This window comes from Athene cunicularia (assembly GCF_003259725.1).
Source record: "Athene cunicularia isolate RWA chromosome 1 unlocalized genomic scaffold, athCun1 chr1_part1, whole genome shotgun sequence".
Taxonomy (NCBI): Eukaryota; Metazoa; Chordata; class Aves; order Strigiformes; family Strigidae; genus Athene; species Athene cunicularia.
The window spans coordinates 803,058-817,591 of NW_020799091.1; the positions used below are offsets into that span (position 1 = coordinate 803,058).

The 14,534-nt window shown below is 48.0% G+C and overlaps 1 protein-coding gene across 2 annotated transcripts in view; it reads left to right on the top strand.

The window, feature by feature from the left end:
* The window catches only part of FAM168A (family with sequence similarity 168 member A), a 161,592-nt gene that overhangs the window by 134,604 nt on the left and 12,454 nt on the right, over nucleotides 1-14,534 (top strand). For both annotated transcript variants that reach the window (XR_003399445.1, XM_026858766.1), the window contains exon 4: nucleotides 11,060-11,185. Coding sequence is in view for 1 of the 2 variants with exons in the window: in XM_026858766.1 (XP_026714567.1) it covers nucleotides 11,060-11,185 (126 nt within the window). In the remaining variant the exon portion in view is untranslated. The remainder of the gene's footprint in view (nucleotides 1-11,059; nucleotides 11,186-14,534) is intronic.

The following is a 14,534-nucleotide window of genomic DNA, read 5'->3' on the forward strand; positions in this document are numbered from 1 at the left end:
CTCCTCTGGCCCCGCTGGAGCAGGTCCGTGTCCTTCTGCTGTTGGTGCCCCCGAGCTGGACCCAGCCCTGCAGGGGGGTCTCCCAGAGCGGAGCAGAGGGGGAGAATCCCCCCCTGGCCCTGCTGCCCCCCCTGCTCTGGGTGCAGCCCAGCACACGGGGCCTTTCTGGGCTGCCAGCGCACGGTGCTGGCTCACAGGCAGTTTGCACCCCCAGCCCCCCAAGTCCTTCTCCTTGGGGCTGCTCTCCAGCCCCTCCTGGCCCAGCCTGGATTTGTGCCTGGGATTGCCCCGACCCCTGGGCAGGACCTTGCCCTCGGCCTTGTTGCCCTCGCTGAGGTTCAGAGGGTCCCCCCTCTCCAGCCTGCCCAGGCCCCTCGGGATGGATCCCTTCCCTCCAGCGTGTCACCACCCCACACAGCTCGGGGTCGGGGGGAATGGGCTGAGGGTGGGCTCAGCCCCACTGTCCATGTCCCCAACAAAGATGTTCAACAGCGCCGGTGCCAACCCCCGATCCCTGAGGACACCCCTCGTCACTGCTCCCACTTGGACATCGAGCCACTGACCACAGCTGTGAGTGTGACCCCCCAGCCAGTTCCTTACCCATGAGTGCTCCATCCATCAAACCCACGTCTCTCCAATTTAGAGACAGGGATGTGGAGACAAACACTTTGTACAAGTCCAGGTTGATGATGTCAGTGGATCTTCCTTTATCCACCAGCGCTGTAACCACATCGTAGAAGGCCACCAAATTCATCGGGCATGCTTTGCCCTTGGTGAAGCCGTGTTGGCTCTCACCGGCCCCCTCCTTATTTTCCATGAGCAGCAGCACAGTATCCAGGAGGATCCACCCCAGGATCTTGCCGGGCACAGAGGTGAGACTGTCTGGCCTGTAGTTCCCTGGGTCTTCCTTCTTTACCCTTTTTAAAAATGGGGGTTATGTTTTCCCTTTTCCAGTCAGTGATCACTTTATGAGATTGTCATGCCTTTTCAGATACAGTGGATAGTGGCTGGGCCGATTCATCTACCAGTTCCCTCCGGACCCACAGATGCATCTCATCAGGTCCCTTTAGATGGCCTTGAACTCTTCAGGTTTCTTAGATGGTCTCAAATCTGATCTTCTCCTACAGTGGGCAGTTCTTCATTCTCCCAGTCCTCTCCTTTGCTGTCTCCACCTTGGTCAGTGTGGCTGGAGCCCTTGCCGGTGAAGACTGAGGCAAAAAAGTAATTGAGTACCTCAGTCTTCTCCACATCTGGGTAACAAGGTCTCCTGTTTTTTGTTGTTTTGTTTTTTTTTTTCTGGAGGGGGCCCACATTTTCCTTAGTCTTCCTTTTATCACTGATGTATTTATAGAAGCTTTTCTTGTTGCCCTTGATGTCCCTGACTGGATTTAATTCTGTTCAGGGCTTTGGTTTTCCTAACCTGATCCCTGGTTGTTCAGACAGTTTCTCTGTGTCCCTCCCAGGCTACCTCTCCTGGCTTCCTTTTTGTGTTTGAGCTTGTCCAGGAGCTCTGTGTTCATCCACACAGGCCTTCTGGCATTCTTATCTGACTTCTTCTTTGACGGGATGCATCACTTGAAGGAGTTGATGCTTGAATATCAACCACCTTTCCTGGGCCCCTCTTCCCTCCAGGGCTTTATCCCATGGCACTCCCTGAAGAGGCCAAAGTCTGCTCTCCTGAAGTCCAAGGTAGAGAGCTTGCTGCTGCCCACCTCACTGCCCTAAGGACCCTGAACTCCACCATTTCACGGTCACTGCAGCCCAGGCTGCCCTTGAGCTTCACGCTCCCCACCAGCCCCTCCTTGTTGGCTCCTCCATCACTTGGAGAAGGAAGTTGCCATCAATGCATCCATTCCAGGAACCTCCTGGATTGCTCGTGCCCTGCTATGTTGTCCCTCCAACAAGATATCAGGGTGGTTGAAGCTCCCCATGAGGATCAGGGCTTGTGAACGTGAGGCTGCTCCCATCTGTCTACTGAGGGTCTCATGTGCTCCATCTTCCTTGCTTGGGTGGTCTGTAGCAGCCCCCCACTATCACATCACCTGTCTCTGCCCTCCCTTTAATCCTCACCCCTGGGCTCTGCTGCTGTAACTCTTATCTGGAGTGAATTAAATAAAAGGAGCTATGAGAAAAGGAAATCTCCTACTTAATAGCGATCTTGAGATCTTGTTTCCCAGAGAAGCTGTGGCTGCCCCCTCTCTGGAAGGGTTCAAGGCCAGGTTGGACGGGGTTTTGGGCAACCTGGGCTAGTGATGGCCCTGTCTGGGGCAGGGGGGTGGAACTGGATGATCTTTGAAGGTCCCTTCCAACCCAAACCAGTCTGTGCTTAGAACATTATTTACTAGCTGTGGGTTTTTTAGGCTGTAGTGTGTTATCAGAGTGTTTTCTTTAAGCAATATGGTCACATAGGTCAAGTGCAAGAATTGGCAGTCTGAACTGATTGGAAAAGCATTTCTGAGATCCGAACTGTGCCTTTTTTTCACTTTTTTTTAATGAAAAAGGCCTGAAAAAAATCTCTTGCTCACCCATTTCCAAGCACACATTGGAGATGAAAAAATAATATCTTGCCCTTTGTTTTGACTTCATGGCTTTTTGGTTGGCCGAGATTTTTATTCTGAATGCTTCGCTGCCTCAGAAGAGCTGCAGGATTTTAAAATTTCTGAATAAAGCCACCTTTTCAGCTAAGTATTCAGTAGTCATCGCAGTGAAATAGATGCTTGTGTAACAAGCACAAAGCTGGACTTTGTGGCAGTCTTGCTAAACCCTTTCTCCTCTGAATTGCCAAGTTTTCAGTCTCCTGGTTGTCATAAAATCAGTGGATCTCCAAGCTCGGGAGCTTTCCAAGGCTGATGAAGCAGGAATGAGGGTTTCATTGCCAAAAGTTTTTGGTGCTGTCTTTGCCACATCACAGTTTAAATTCACTGTTATTTTGCAAGGTTATTAAATAAAGCCGTTTACTGCGGATGACTCTGTAAGGGATCTGTTGTGTTTTGGTTGGGTTTATGTGCTTCTGGTAGGGTCTTTCGCTGCATTTCTTCCCACTGAAAAATCTTAACGTGTGATATGAAACAAGTTTTGTTCCCCTAGATGTGTGCTGGCCATCCTCAATTTCCCCTAAAGGATATAACACTGAAAGAGTAAAATGAAAAGAGCTCCACAGCAAAAAAAAGAAAAAAAAAAAAAACCCAACCCACAAATTTACTAATGGCTTGTCCTGCCAGAGACTGGCAACGTCCTCCCTGCTCAGCCAGGGATGTAAATACAGCAGTGTTCCTGTGTATTGGCCTGGACATTATGAAATGTCACTTGTCCCCAGCCGCTGTTTGTGCCTTGCAGGCAGGAGCTCTACCACTGAGTGGGGAGATGGCCAAGGGGACACCCAAGAGAGAGGGAGCACCAAATTGCTGCAGGACAAGGAATTTTTGGGGGCATCTATCTTGCTTCTTGTACATCTCAGACACCATCCTTGGGAGGCTGGAGTTCCTATTAGAAAACAAATGGAAACAACCCCTAGAAATGCTGTGTTGCTCTCCAAACAAAATACTTTTCTTTGCAAAATCTTGATGAAATCTACACGTTCCCCTGGAAAGATGTTATTTCAGCTCAGTTTAATTTTCCAAATTAAAAATAAGAAAGTAAAACCCACTAGGAAATACTCAAGTATTTTAAATAGCTGCAGCAATTGCCACATTTAGGGAAGATTTGGTTCCCTTTAGCTGTATAGACATTAGGTCTCTAATCCTTCCAGCCCAGATCCCTCTGTGTTCAGCGGAGAGAAAGAGGGACCTCCCCAGAGAGACATTTAGCCCATCTTTGGGGAGAAATTCCCCGTGGGTGCCTTGTCTTTCCTACCAGGAGAGCTTGAGATGAATCCTGCCTGGGACGTCCTTCATGCTCATGAGGAACAGGAACCCAAGGGAGGGTTGTAGATGCTCTCTCAAGTAACTCTGATACATAGTCAAGATACCCTCAGAGAAGGAGGTTGCTGTTTTATGGGATTGTTTTCTTGGCCTGGGTCAAGGTAGTAGGAATGGATTGAGAAATGTGTAAAAGTGGAGGTCCTGGAGTGGGCTGGAGGACAAGCCTCATCTTGAACAAAGTTGCTTGCACTCACAACAAGAAAAAGAAAAAAAAAAAGATGAGAAAGAAGTGCATGTCCCAACCCAGACAGCGAAGAAACAGTCAAGAAGACCAAGAGAGAACAAGGAAACACAGGGATAAGCCTGGAAATTGGGGTTTGCAGAGGCAGGCAGCAGCGAGCCCTTGGACACCCCTTCTTGAGCCCCATCATTCCTGCAGTGGCACCTACAGCCTGTGTCCTCCGCCCAGCAGAAAGGAGCCCCCACGCTCAGCCAGGGCTGGGTTGTCCATCCACCCTTGGTCTCTCTTCTCTGAAAACAGCCAGATCGGCCTTCAGAAGTTTCCTTGATTGTTCAGTATGGAATAATCCGCCCCAAACCTTGTTAGTCAGCGGCTTTTATAAGCACAAAACCACGAGCACTTTGATTTTTCCCTACCTTTGTCCCGGTGCCTGTGGCTGTGGGTGTCCCTTTTTCATTAAAGATGCTTAACCTCCCCCGTGCCTTGATTCTTGCTGTATTTTATTGCTACAATACTTTGCAGCAGGCAGTTCTGCAGATTAATTAAGGCTTGAATTACTAATTTTTTTTTTTTTTAAAGCAATGCAAATAATTGTCTGTTGCTTTAGATTTGCATGATGTGAAAGGGGAGACCAAAACCCTGGTCAATCTTCTTTGTGCCAGCCAGCCTTTTGTTCGCTCCCCCGATGCTCCCTTCTGAAGTGCAATCATAATCTTTACCGACTTGCTTCTCTAAAAAAAAAAAACCCAAACCCTCTGATCATTTTTGTCCCCCCTCCCCAGATCTTTTTGTTACTTAGCTTAACGTTCAAGCAAGAAAGCCTTCGCAGCCATCTCAACATTTAAATTTCATTTCTCTGTTTAGGAGTCTTAAAAAAATGCTTTTAATAATTTCCACATTAGAAATCTCCTAATGCCCAAAAAGCTGACAGGTCATTTTTTGTTGAGAATAAAAAAAACTTGCGGTGTGTAAGACAGCTAAGCACTAAATTACCGAGGGGATGGTGAAGATTAAAATTGGTGCTTCTCAACCCAACTTCTGTGCAGAAACCTCCATCCTCCCCATAAACGGTCATGCAGCTCTTGAAATCAATGCAATTTAATATTGTGGCAGGGATTTTTTTTTTTTTTTCCACTATTTGGAGATTTATCTTGTAGGAGGCATGGTTCAGAGCCCTCAGCTTCTTTGTGTGCAGCCGGGAGGAAAGATGTTTCTGTGGACGTGGCTCAGGCCAGTGGCTCAGGAACTGGGGATGCACAAGCACCAGTTAGTGGAGAAAAAGCTGGTGTGATTCTGTGAGTGAGGACAGCACCCATCAACATTATCTTTAGAGGCAGAGCAAAGGCTACAGAGGCAATCCTGACTCAGACATTTCTTAAATTTAAAGGCTTTTTTCAAGCTACTTGCAACTCCCTGCCAGTTTTTCTTGATTGATGCTTTTTGATTCTGCCTCAGGCAAGATGCCACATTAACAACTCTGGGAAGCAGGCTCAGGACCTCCCAGCATTGCACCCACTGTCATGGTCACTTCTCTACAGAAAACAGGCTTCGAGGAGAAGTATGAAGAATTTTTGAGAGACAACTAATGCAAAATGAAGTCCATAAAATATTCCGGCCGTGGGTACATGCGACAGAGCAGGCAGTGTCCTCAACTGTGTTAAATGGAACTGAGTTAAAGTAATACTGTGGTTCAGTGGCTGAGTTAAAAACCAGTCATCTGTATCGGTACAGAGAGCGTTTATTCAAATTGAATCAGTTGCTGTCACACAGGAGGCTGGAAATAACCCCGCTGCGGAGAAGAACGTGCTGCTGAGGTTCATGCCGTCCATCAAACACACTGAGAATCAGAGGGGATCAGCTTTATTTTTAAAATCTTTGATTCTGAAACAGCAGACTAATTCTCAATGTATTTTTGAGGCATTTGAGATGTTGAGCCTTTAGCTGCCTCGCTGCAGAAAGAGATGCTGTATGTTCCCCGCAGAATTGCTGCTCTCAAAAGCATCCCATCCACTGACAAGGTTCTGTTTCAAGCCTGCTGGGTTGGGACGGGGGGGTGGTACCTGCTGGCAGAAATCCTTCAGAATCACTAAAAAAGCAATCACAAATGGTTTCATCTGCTTGCATATCTGATTCTCCTTATGTGGGTTAACCAGACAAATGTACCCCTTAATACGACTTGGAATCGAGGTTGAAAAGGGTGGGAAGAACATCCTTTGCTTGTGACTTCTAAATCTGTGGGTTGTATCTGAAAGAAGCTGTCCTGTACAAGCTTGGTCACCCTCTCTGGTCCACCCTGAAGGTGTTCCTCAGACAATCTCTCTCTGATTAGGTGGCTCTTGCCCCAAATCTTGTCAGTTTTTCTTGGCTTTCCTGCAAAATCTTACCAAGAGATCAACCACCGAGCGAAGATGAAGCCTGCCCTCTGCTCCTGCCTTTGGTGTGGTTCGCCCCAAGTGAAGTGCATCGGTGGTGGTTCATCTTCAAAGTCTAGTTTTCAAATACCTTCTGCTTAAATGCCATCTCTTTTGTGCTTGATGTCCTGCAAACGCTCACACTACAATCCCTGATGCCATGCTCAAGCTCTTCTGTTGGCCTCATGGTTCCCAAGACCCTGGGATCGACATGGAAAATTAAATTATTTAGCACCTCAAACTTTGTAATTGCCTCAATCAGAGAAGCATAAGGAGGCATGGAGAGGAGCACGGAGAAGTCTGGAGTCCCCTTGGTCCATGCAGGTCCAGCAGCAGTGAGGAAAGGCAAATTGTAACTGGAACCAGTCTTGATTCTCCCTCTCTCAGTGTCGGGTACCTGGTGAATATTTGTTGATGTTGGAGCACCAAAAGGATGATAAATTCTTCTTATTTCAAACCAACCCTTCCCAAGGCATAGGTAACAGCCAGTCACTGCACTGCTTGCAAAGCTCAGCTGAAGGAGGCTTCGTCAAGCAAGGGAATAAATTTCTGTCTATCCCAGTTCCTTGAAACAACACAAATTTTCTGCCTTGTGTGATTTTCCTGTTGCATTTTTCCACAGTTGTTAGGAGACACAAGGCAGGCTAGAGGATCACTGCAAAACACCAGCATTGCAAACTCTGATGCTTGCAATAAGCCTCGTTATTTAGGACAGTGTTATTAAAAAAAAAAAGAAAAAAAAATCCTTTCAAGTATGTAAAAATGAGCACCTAAAATCACTCTACTGCAGAGACACGAGGCAGGCCAATTTAAAAAAAAAAAAAAAAAAAAAAAAAATAAGCCTGGTGCATGTTCCCTCCCAGGCATTCTGTCTTCCTGAGATGGTTGTTTTGTTTTAGCCTCCTTCATTAGAGCATGCCTTTTTATTTTCCTGAAAGTAGGGCACACACTTTTCGCACGGAGGCTGCTTAACTGCGTTTATTAATAATGTAGGGGAGAATAATGCTTTGTATCCATTACTTTAGGGCCCCTACAGATATTTCTAAAATCAGCCTCGGAATTTAGGGGCCTCTGCGGGGATGTTGTGGGACAGGACGGAGGCTCTGATCCCCCATTCCTGCTTCTGGGGCCTCCCCAGAGAAACATTGCTCTTCAGGGGGGAAAGCATAGGCATCGTTTTTCCCCACATAAGTGCTCTGAACCATCCTCTGTAGGTGCCCAACGACTATTTAGGGACATCAGTGAGTCCCCTAAGCGGGGTATCTCGGGGTGAGTATCCTGTAGAGCCTTGCAGGGCTTTCTAAGAACAAATGCTCCCAGCGTTTTGAGGCACTCAGGCACACAGCAATGGGACTGCCTGGGGAATTAAGCTAATTGCAAACTTTGTACGAGGCTCAAAGCCATATCCATCACAAGTTTGGCAGAGGGAAGTAAGAAATATATATACTGCATCATCTGCTTCATCCTTTTGTTGCGATTCTGTACCCCAGCTAATTCACGGAATTTTCTCAGGCACTTCTGATTCATATTTTTCTCTTTTCCACTCAAGATACGTCCTGAACATTACCACGTTGCCTAGAGCTCCTCGCAGGGAGACAGACCAGTCCCAGTGCTGCAGAGACCCATGCTCAGTTCCCTCTACTAGATTTGCCAGAGATCCAACAGATAACAAATAAAAGCTCTTTATTTCTCAATGAATGGCGTAGGCAAGAGACTAAACCAAATCCAGAAAACACTGGTGGGAGATAAACCTTAAATGATATTAGATAGTCATGGCTGGGTTGTAACCTCTGTGAATTGTAGCTTTTGCAAGGGACCAGGAGATATTAATGTTCCTAGAAGCTTCCTTGGTTCACTTAAGTGATGGATTCTCCAAAGATCCATGATTTAATGTAAAGAGCAGGCATAGCTATGGCAAGCTCCCAGATATCCCAGACCCAAATTACCTTGATTTTTTGGTAGGTCTGACGTGGAGAGGAGAAACCGCAGAGGAAGGATTCATATAACATCTAAATAAATTGTCTCATCAGTCTTGGAGATTAAAACCTGTGCAAAATCCAGAGGCAAAAATGAATCTGATTTTAAATAAAAGCATAAGTGAAAGACTGTTTCTGTCCCAGTGCTGGGAGTTAGCTCTCCAGTGTAATGTTCAGGAGTGCAGTGTACCATGGAAAATAAAGCAAGGCGGTTTGGAAATCCTTAATAACATGCAGACCTTTGGGAGAGGGCACAAGCTCAGAGCAAAACGTGATCAGTGCTCGAGTGGAGGAGAAATTTTGCCTTGAATCTCTCACTTCCCACAAACCTCCTGGTTTTCTCTTGGAGAAGGTGAGGAGAGAGGAGCACGTTTCCACGTCTCCAGTAGCATCAACCAACCCATAAACATCTCCACATGGCTGATGATTACCACGCTGTCCAGGAAGGCAGCGCTGCTGGGTGTCCTCCACGCTCCTACGTTTCTGTCCCACACTAGGAGAGCGCTCTCGGGAGGTTTTGGTGGCCCCAAAGCCCTGCAGCAGTGCTTCTCTGCTCTCTCTGGGCACTGGTGTCCAGCCACTAGGACCTGCACTGCAGCTGGCATGGGCTGTGGCACCAGCGCTGATTCCTCCTCGGCCTCCTCAATCACTCGTCCCCAACTTCCAGCCCTGTGGCACTCCCGAATTTACAGTTTCGTCTTCAGAGATGGTTAATTAAGAGTCTGAGCAGACATGGAGGGGTTTGAAACATCATTGCTCTTGCCTTTGGGCTGCAGAAAGGTTTACAAGCCCTGACCAAGTCATCAAGTCCCTTCTGTGGGGCTTAGCGCCGAGCCCCTTGGGGGTAGGAACTTGCTTGGGAGAAGGAGTTACGAAGTGGAGCTTTAAAATATCTTCATGTGTGACTCCCTTGGGGCCAACGGGAGGATAAGGAACCCACCACCTTCTCCTGTGGGCTGTGATGTCCCTCCCAAAGAGCTCCTCTTTCTTCTCCAAACGTCTTTGTCCAACCTTGGCTGGTTCTGCTCTCAGAAACAGTTCCCTGCCTACAAAGTCACGCCTCCATCCTACCTTTTTTATCCAAATGTCCTTTTTATTCTCTAGAAATCTCTTGAGTTGGCATATCTGACCCAAAATCCTTTTACCACATCTCTGGGGAAACCATACCTGTCTGTAACACCATCTGCACAGGGAGAAGGGGACAATGGGGACATACCTTGACCCTCAACCTTCTAGAGATCTTGGAGAATCCAGTAATTCGGTGTAGAGAGAGCATGTCAACAGTCTACCTTCTGTGATCACAAAAAATACCTTTAAAGAAGCCATAAATTGGTGATTTTCTTTGATTCCAACAGCAGCATCGTTTTACCTCCTTCACCCTCCGCAACTTCACAGTGAGGTCTAACCACTAAGCACTTGCGAGGATTGATCAACCCTCACTTGGTTTTCTTTCCTTAGTCGCTGGGTGTGTGAAATACATACTGCGATACATGGAAAACCTGGAGCTTATTTCTTTTATAATGACAGCTAAAGGAGCTTGTTAAGCTGGTGAGCAATGAGCTGTAATAACTGGCCGAGGCTTTCAAAAGATGTATGCATTCCATTGGGAGGTGGTGGGACTTAACCCAAGGATGGCGTGGGCAACTATTTGAGATTAGTCTGGAACAAAAAGTTAGGACAGGTCCATAGTTTCAGGGGGGGAAAAAAAAAAAAAAAAAAAAAAAAAAAAAAAATTCTCAGAGGCACCAACTTTGGGAAGAAGCCTGGTTGTAGATGTGCTCCAGAAAGCCTTCGGTGTAACGGCAATTCTTCTTCGATGAGAGTTGGTGCTGTGTTTGGGTATAAGCCAAAGGTATAGCCAGTGCTGGTTCATCGTGCAGAGGTGCATTATGGCAGTTAGTATAAGACCTTTTCCTCTTTCCGAAAATTTAAGACCCACAAAATGACTGCATTCTGTTGGTCCCTTCTCAAATCCCACAAGATTTGGCTCTTGAGATTCTTCTGGATTATTTTACTTGGCTTCATAAATACTTTTCTGCCAACTGGGATCCAGGACAACCTGCCCGAAGCCACTGCATCTGCTCACTGTCCTTCTCAGAGTTTCTAAAGACCACCCCACGCTGTGGTGGGGTGGTCACAGCAACCGTTACCTTGTCCACTGGTGGTACTTGCCATGCAAGCATCTCAAAGGCTTTTACTGTGAATAAAATACCTTGCACACTCAGCTCAGCCTGTTTTCTGGCTGGGAAACACAAGGCCAGGGAGGGCTGTTGCTGGTCCCTGGGCACAGAGGTAAGCAGTGGTATCTGGGGAAGGATGGTCACATCTCCCAGGCGTAGATCTTCACGCAGGTGGCTTAGCTCAAAAACCCAGTTGTTTAGGGTAGGTAACTGGTTTGCTTCAATGCACTGGGCAAACCATCCCTCCATGGGGAGCAGGTGGGGCAATAGTTTGTCCTTAAAAGGTCGGGGGGAAGGGAAGAGAACAGGGAAGTGGTTCAAATGTGACAAAAATGCGGGAAGTTGTATCTTCATTGCTCTGTGTGACACATCTTCTCTGTCTCCACTCAAGCTACACTTCTGATGAAGCAAGCCTGGCCACAGACCTCCTCCTCCTGTGCCACGGAGGGCACCTTCCACCTCCCGGTGGACACCGGGACCGAGAACAGAACTTATCAGGCTTCTTCTGCAGCATTCAGTAAATAAAAACTTTTTTTTTTTTTTTTTCCTGGGGTTTTACTTGGTTGTTTTGTGCCCACTTGCCTCCCCTCCTGTGAGTTAGTTGGGGATGGGGTTCTTTGGGATCAGCCTGTTTGCAATGAATGGGATGGTTCATGTCCATGCGGGTGTCTGCGTGTCCTTCCCTGGGTGCTGAGCCCTGACACAGGTGAGGGGGCTGCAGGTCCTGAGGGTGCTCACTGGCACCTTGGAGCAGATCCATCACCTGCTGCTGCCAGAGCTGCCCAGTGGGAGCATTGCTCTGCTGCTCCAATTCCCTTCTGGGATGAAATTTTGCAGAGCTCTTGGGTTTTTTCTTCTGAAAATAAGGTAGCATCCCTGCTCCTTCCTGTTAGAATGTGTTCAAACCATGAAGGAGCTCAAAAAGGAGAGCACGGACCCTCCTAGTGCTCCTTCAGAGGAGGAAGTCAAGTGGAGGAGGGTGAAAGGCTTCTCTTTCAGCTAAGTCTTTGGTCCCCAGGAGCAACCTGAGGTTGCTTGCAGATGTATATCTGCAATGGTGATGCTCTGTGGTTGAGCAGAACAGTATGCATAGAAAAACGAAAGGGAGGATATTTCCTATACCCTTAAAAGTGAGAGAATGCCAAAAGAAACCACCCCATGATATTCAAGGAACCCCGCTGAAATTCCCACCTTTTAACTCAAACTGGCTGAGCAAGAGGAGACGATGCTGCATAGGTATCGCAGTCAAACAGGCTTTTCCAGGTGGAGCCTTGTAATCTCATCCCTAAGAGGCCAAATAGTGCCTCCAGGAGGGGCGATAAACTCCCTGATAAAGCTTCTGGTGCTTCCCTTGGTATGTGGGGTGTCCCCTGCCCCACTGCTCTTTGCCTGCTAAAGCCAGGGCACAGCTAGCGTGAGGTGTTCTGCGAGCCTGAGGTGAGACCACTTCTAGGTTGAAAAATGCATAATTAACCTTCCAAACACTCCTGGGACCTGGAGAAACTCCCAGTTGTATTTGGAGAAAAAAAAATATATCTTAAAGTGACTTTCCACAGACCGTGTTTGCAAGGCTGAGACCTCTGGGCCCAATGCACACACATGGGTTGAAGTGTTCCTCACTATCTGGCTGCTTCAGAGTCCCTTTTTGTGCTAAATTAAATCGTTTACAGAATGAAATGAGAGGAAGAAATATTGTTTGTTTGTTTGTTTTTATAAAAAGAATTATTAAAAATAAACCTATTAGAAGACTTTGGGAGACTTTCTCTTTGGAAAGGGACGTCCCTACCATTCTTTGGGGTAGGGGCTGTATGTCTGGCACGGTGCATGTGCTTTGTATCACACCTAATTTCACGCCAGACCAGATTTGACTGAGTTGTACGTGTTTGGAAAATCTCAGCTTGTAAGTAGTAGAAACCTAGATATTGTTTGGCAAAATTCCCTTGGACGTGATTTCTCCTCCCCCTTGCGTCTCTGGGCTGGTGCAGGTGAGACTCCTCCCTCGAAATCAGAGAGGGCAAGAGCAGGTACTGGGGTAGGAAAGGGTTTGGAGGCAAAATTTGGCTGTGACCATCCAGAGTGGGTGATAAAGGAGATCAGTAATGCAGACTGGCCTTGTTTCCAGAGAACTGTCTCGGGCACATTTAATTTAGAAATAAAATTTAATAGATAAAGCCTTGAGGTTTGATTTGCAAAGATGCTTCAGGCTTATAGCTGTGGTTGGCATCACTGGAGCTCTGCTGGGAGATGCCATCTCAAGCACAGGCTCTGAAAAATCAGGAGTATTTTCAGGTTGGGAATCCCAGATTGGTTGTGTCCTGTGGCTGGAGATGGGTGAGAGCTTACTCGTGAGCATCAGTGAGGTGTCAGCTCTGGATGGAGAAGAGCTAAGGAGAAAGAAGCCTGGGAGATGAGTCCTTCTGTTCCCAGGGTGAAGATTCCCCCCCAGAACAGACTGCAGCCACGCACTGAACAGGGATAAATACAAATAAAGATGCAATAGCTGCTCAGTACTTCCCCACATCTGCACCAGTAAGATGGAAAAGATGCTGAGGGCTCCACTGGGCTGTGAACCTGCAGTGAAGGACCATGGCAGGACATGCATGAACTTAAAGGCTGGGTGAGAGCTGGCCAGGTGGCTTCATCCTGGCCTTGGCTCCAGTGTGAGGACATGCCTTTGCCTTTTGGCTTTCTGTCCTTTAATGATGGCTCTCCAAAGCTTGGCTTTGCCTGAGGTATTTTGCTTGGTTGCTTAGATGCTCCAGTTGAGATCGAGGTGTCGTAGACACAAAGCTTTGCGTGTGGCAGTGAGCAAGGTTATAGATTTTTTTTTTGGTTATTTTGCCCCAGAGGGTCCTGTTTGCTTGTCTGGCTGGTGAGAATAGTAGTGACAGTGACAACATGCCAGGGAGGAATTTGGCAGAGGCAATTCAAGTCTGCCGGGCAGCTGCCTGTACTGGTCCCCATAGCATGGCATCTCCCCCTGGGCTGTCCCCACGCTCACCTCTCCAGAGCTGTTCCTCCATCCCCCTGGGTGCAGGGAAGGCAGATGGACAAGAAAGTCAGGAAAAAAAGCTGGAGGAGGATGAGCCAAGCTGGAGGGTGGTGGCAGAAGCAGGACCAGACACCCAGAACCAGTCGGACTGAACTAGGTCATGCAACCACGTAGGACATGCCGGAGCTGCTCACGGCTGCTTACTCCTGCCCTTAGAGCGGCTTCCCAGGACTGAAAGGGGCTACAGGAAAGGGGGGAGGGACTCTTGATCAGGGGGGGAGGTATAGGATGAGGGGGGATGGTTTTAAACTGAAGGAGGGGAGGTTTAGATGAGATCTGAGGCAGAAATTGTTCCCTGTGAGGGGGGTGAGGCCCTGGCACAGGCTGCCCAGAGAAGCTGTGGCTGCCTCCTCCCTGGAAGGGTTCAAGGCCAGGTTGGACGGGGCTTTGGGCAACCTGGGCTTGTGGAAGGTGGCCCTGCATGTGGCAGAGGGTGGAACTTGATGATCTTTAAGGTCCCTTCGAACCTAGACCATTCTGTGTTTCTGTGGTGCATCAACAGCTTCTCTGAGCAACCTGTGCCAGGGCCTCACCACCCTCATAGTAAAATATTTCCTCCTTATGTCCAACCTATAAGCTTTCTTAGAAGCTCCCTTTATCTATTAAAAGACTGCAATAAGGTCTCCCCGGAGCCTTCTCTTCTCCAGCTGAAGCCCCCAACTCTCTCAGCCTGACCTCACAGGGGGGCTCCAGCCCCCCTAGCATCTCCGTGGCTCCTCTGGCCCCGCTGGAGCAGGTCCGTGTCCTTCTGCTGTTGGTGCCCCCGAGCTGGACCCAGCCCTGCAGGGGGGTCTCCCAGAGCGGAGCAGAGGGG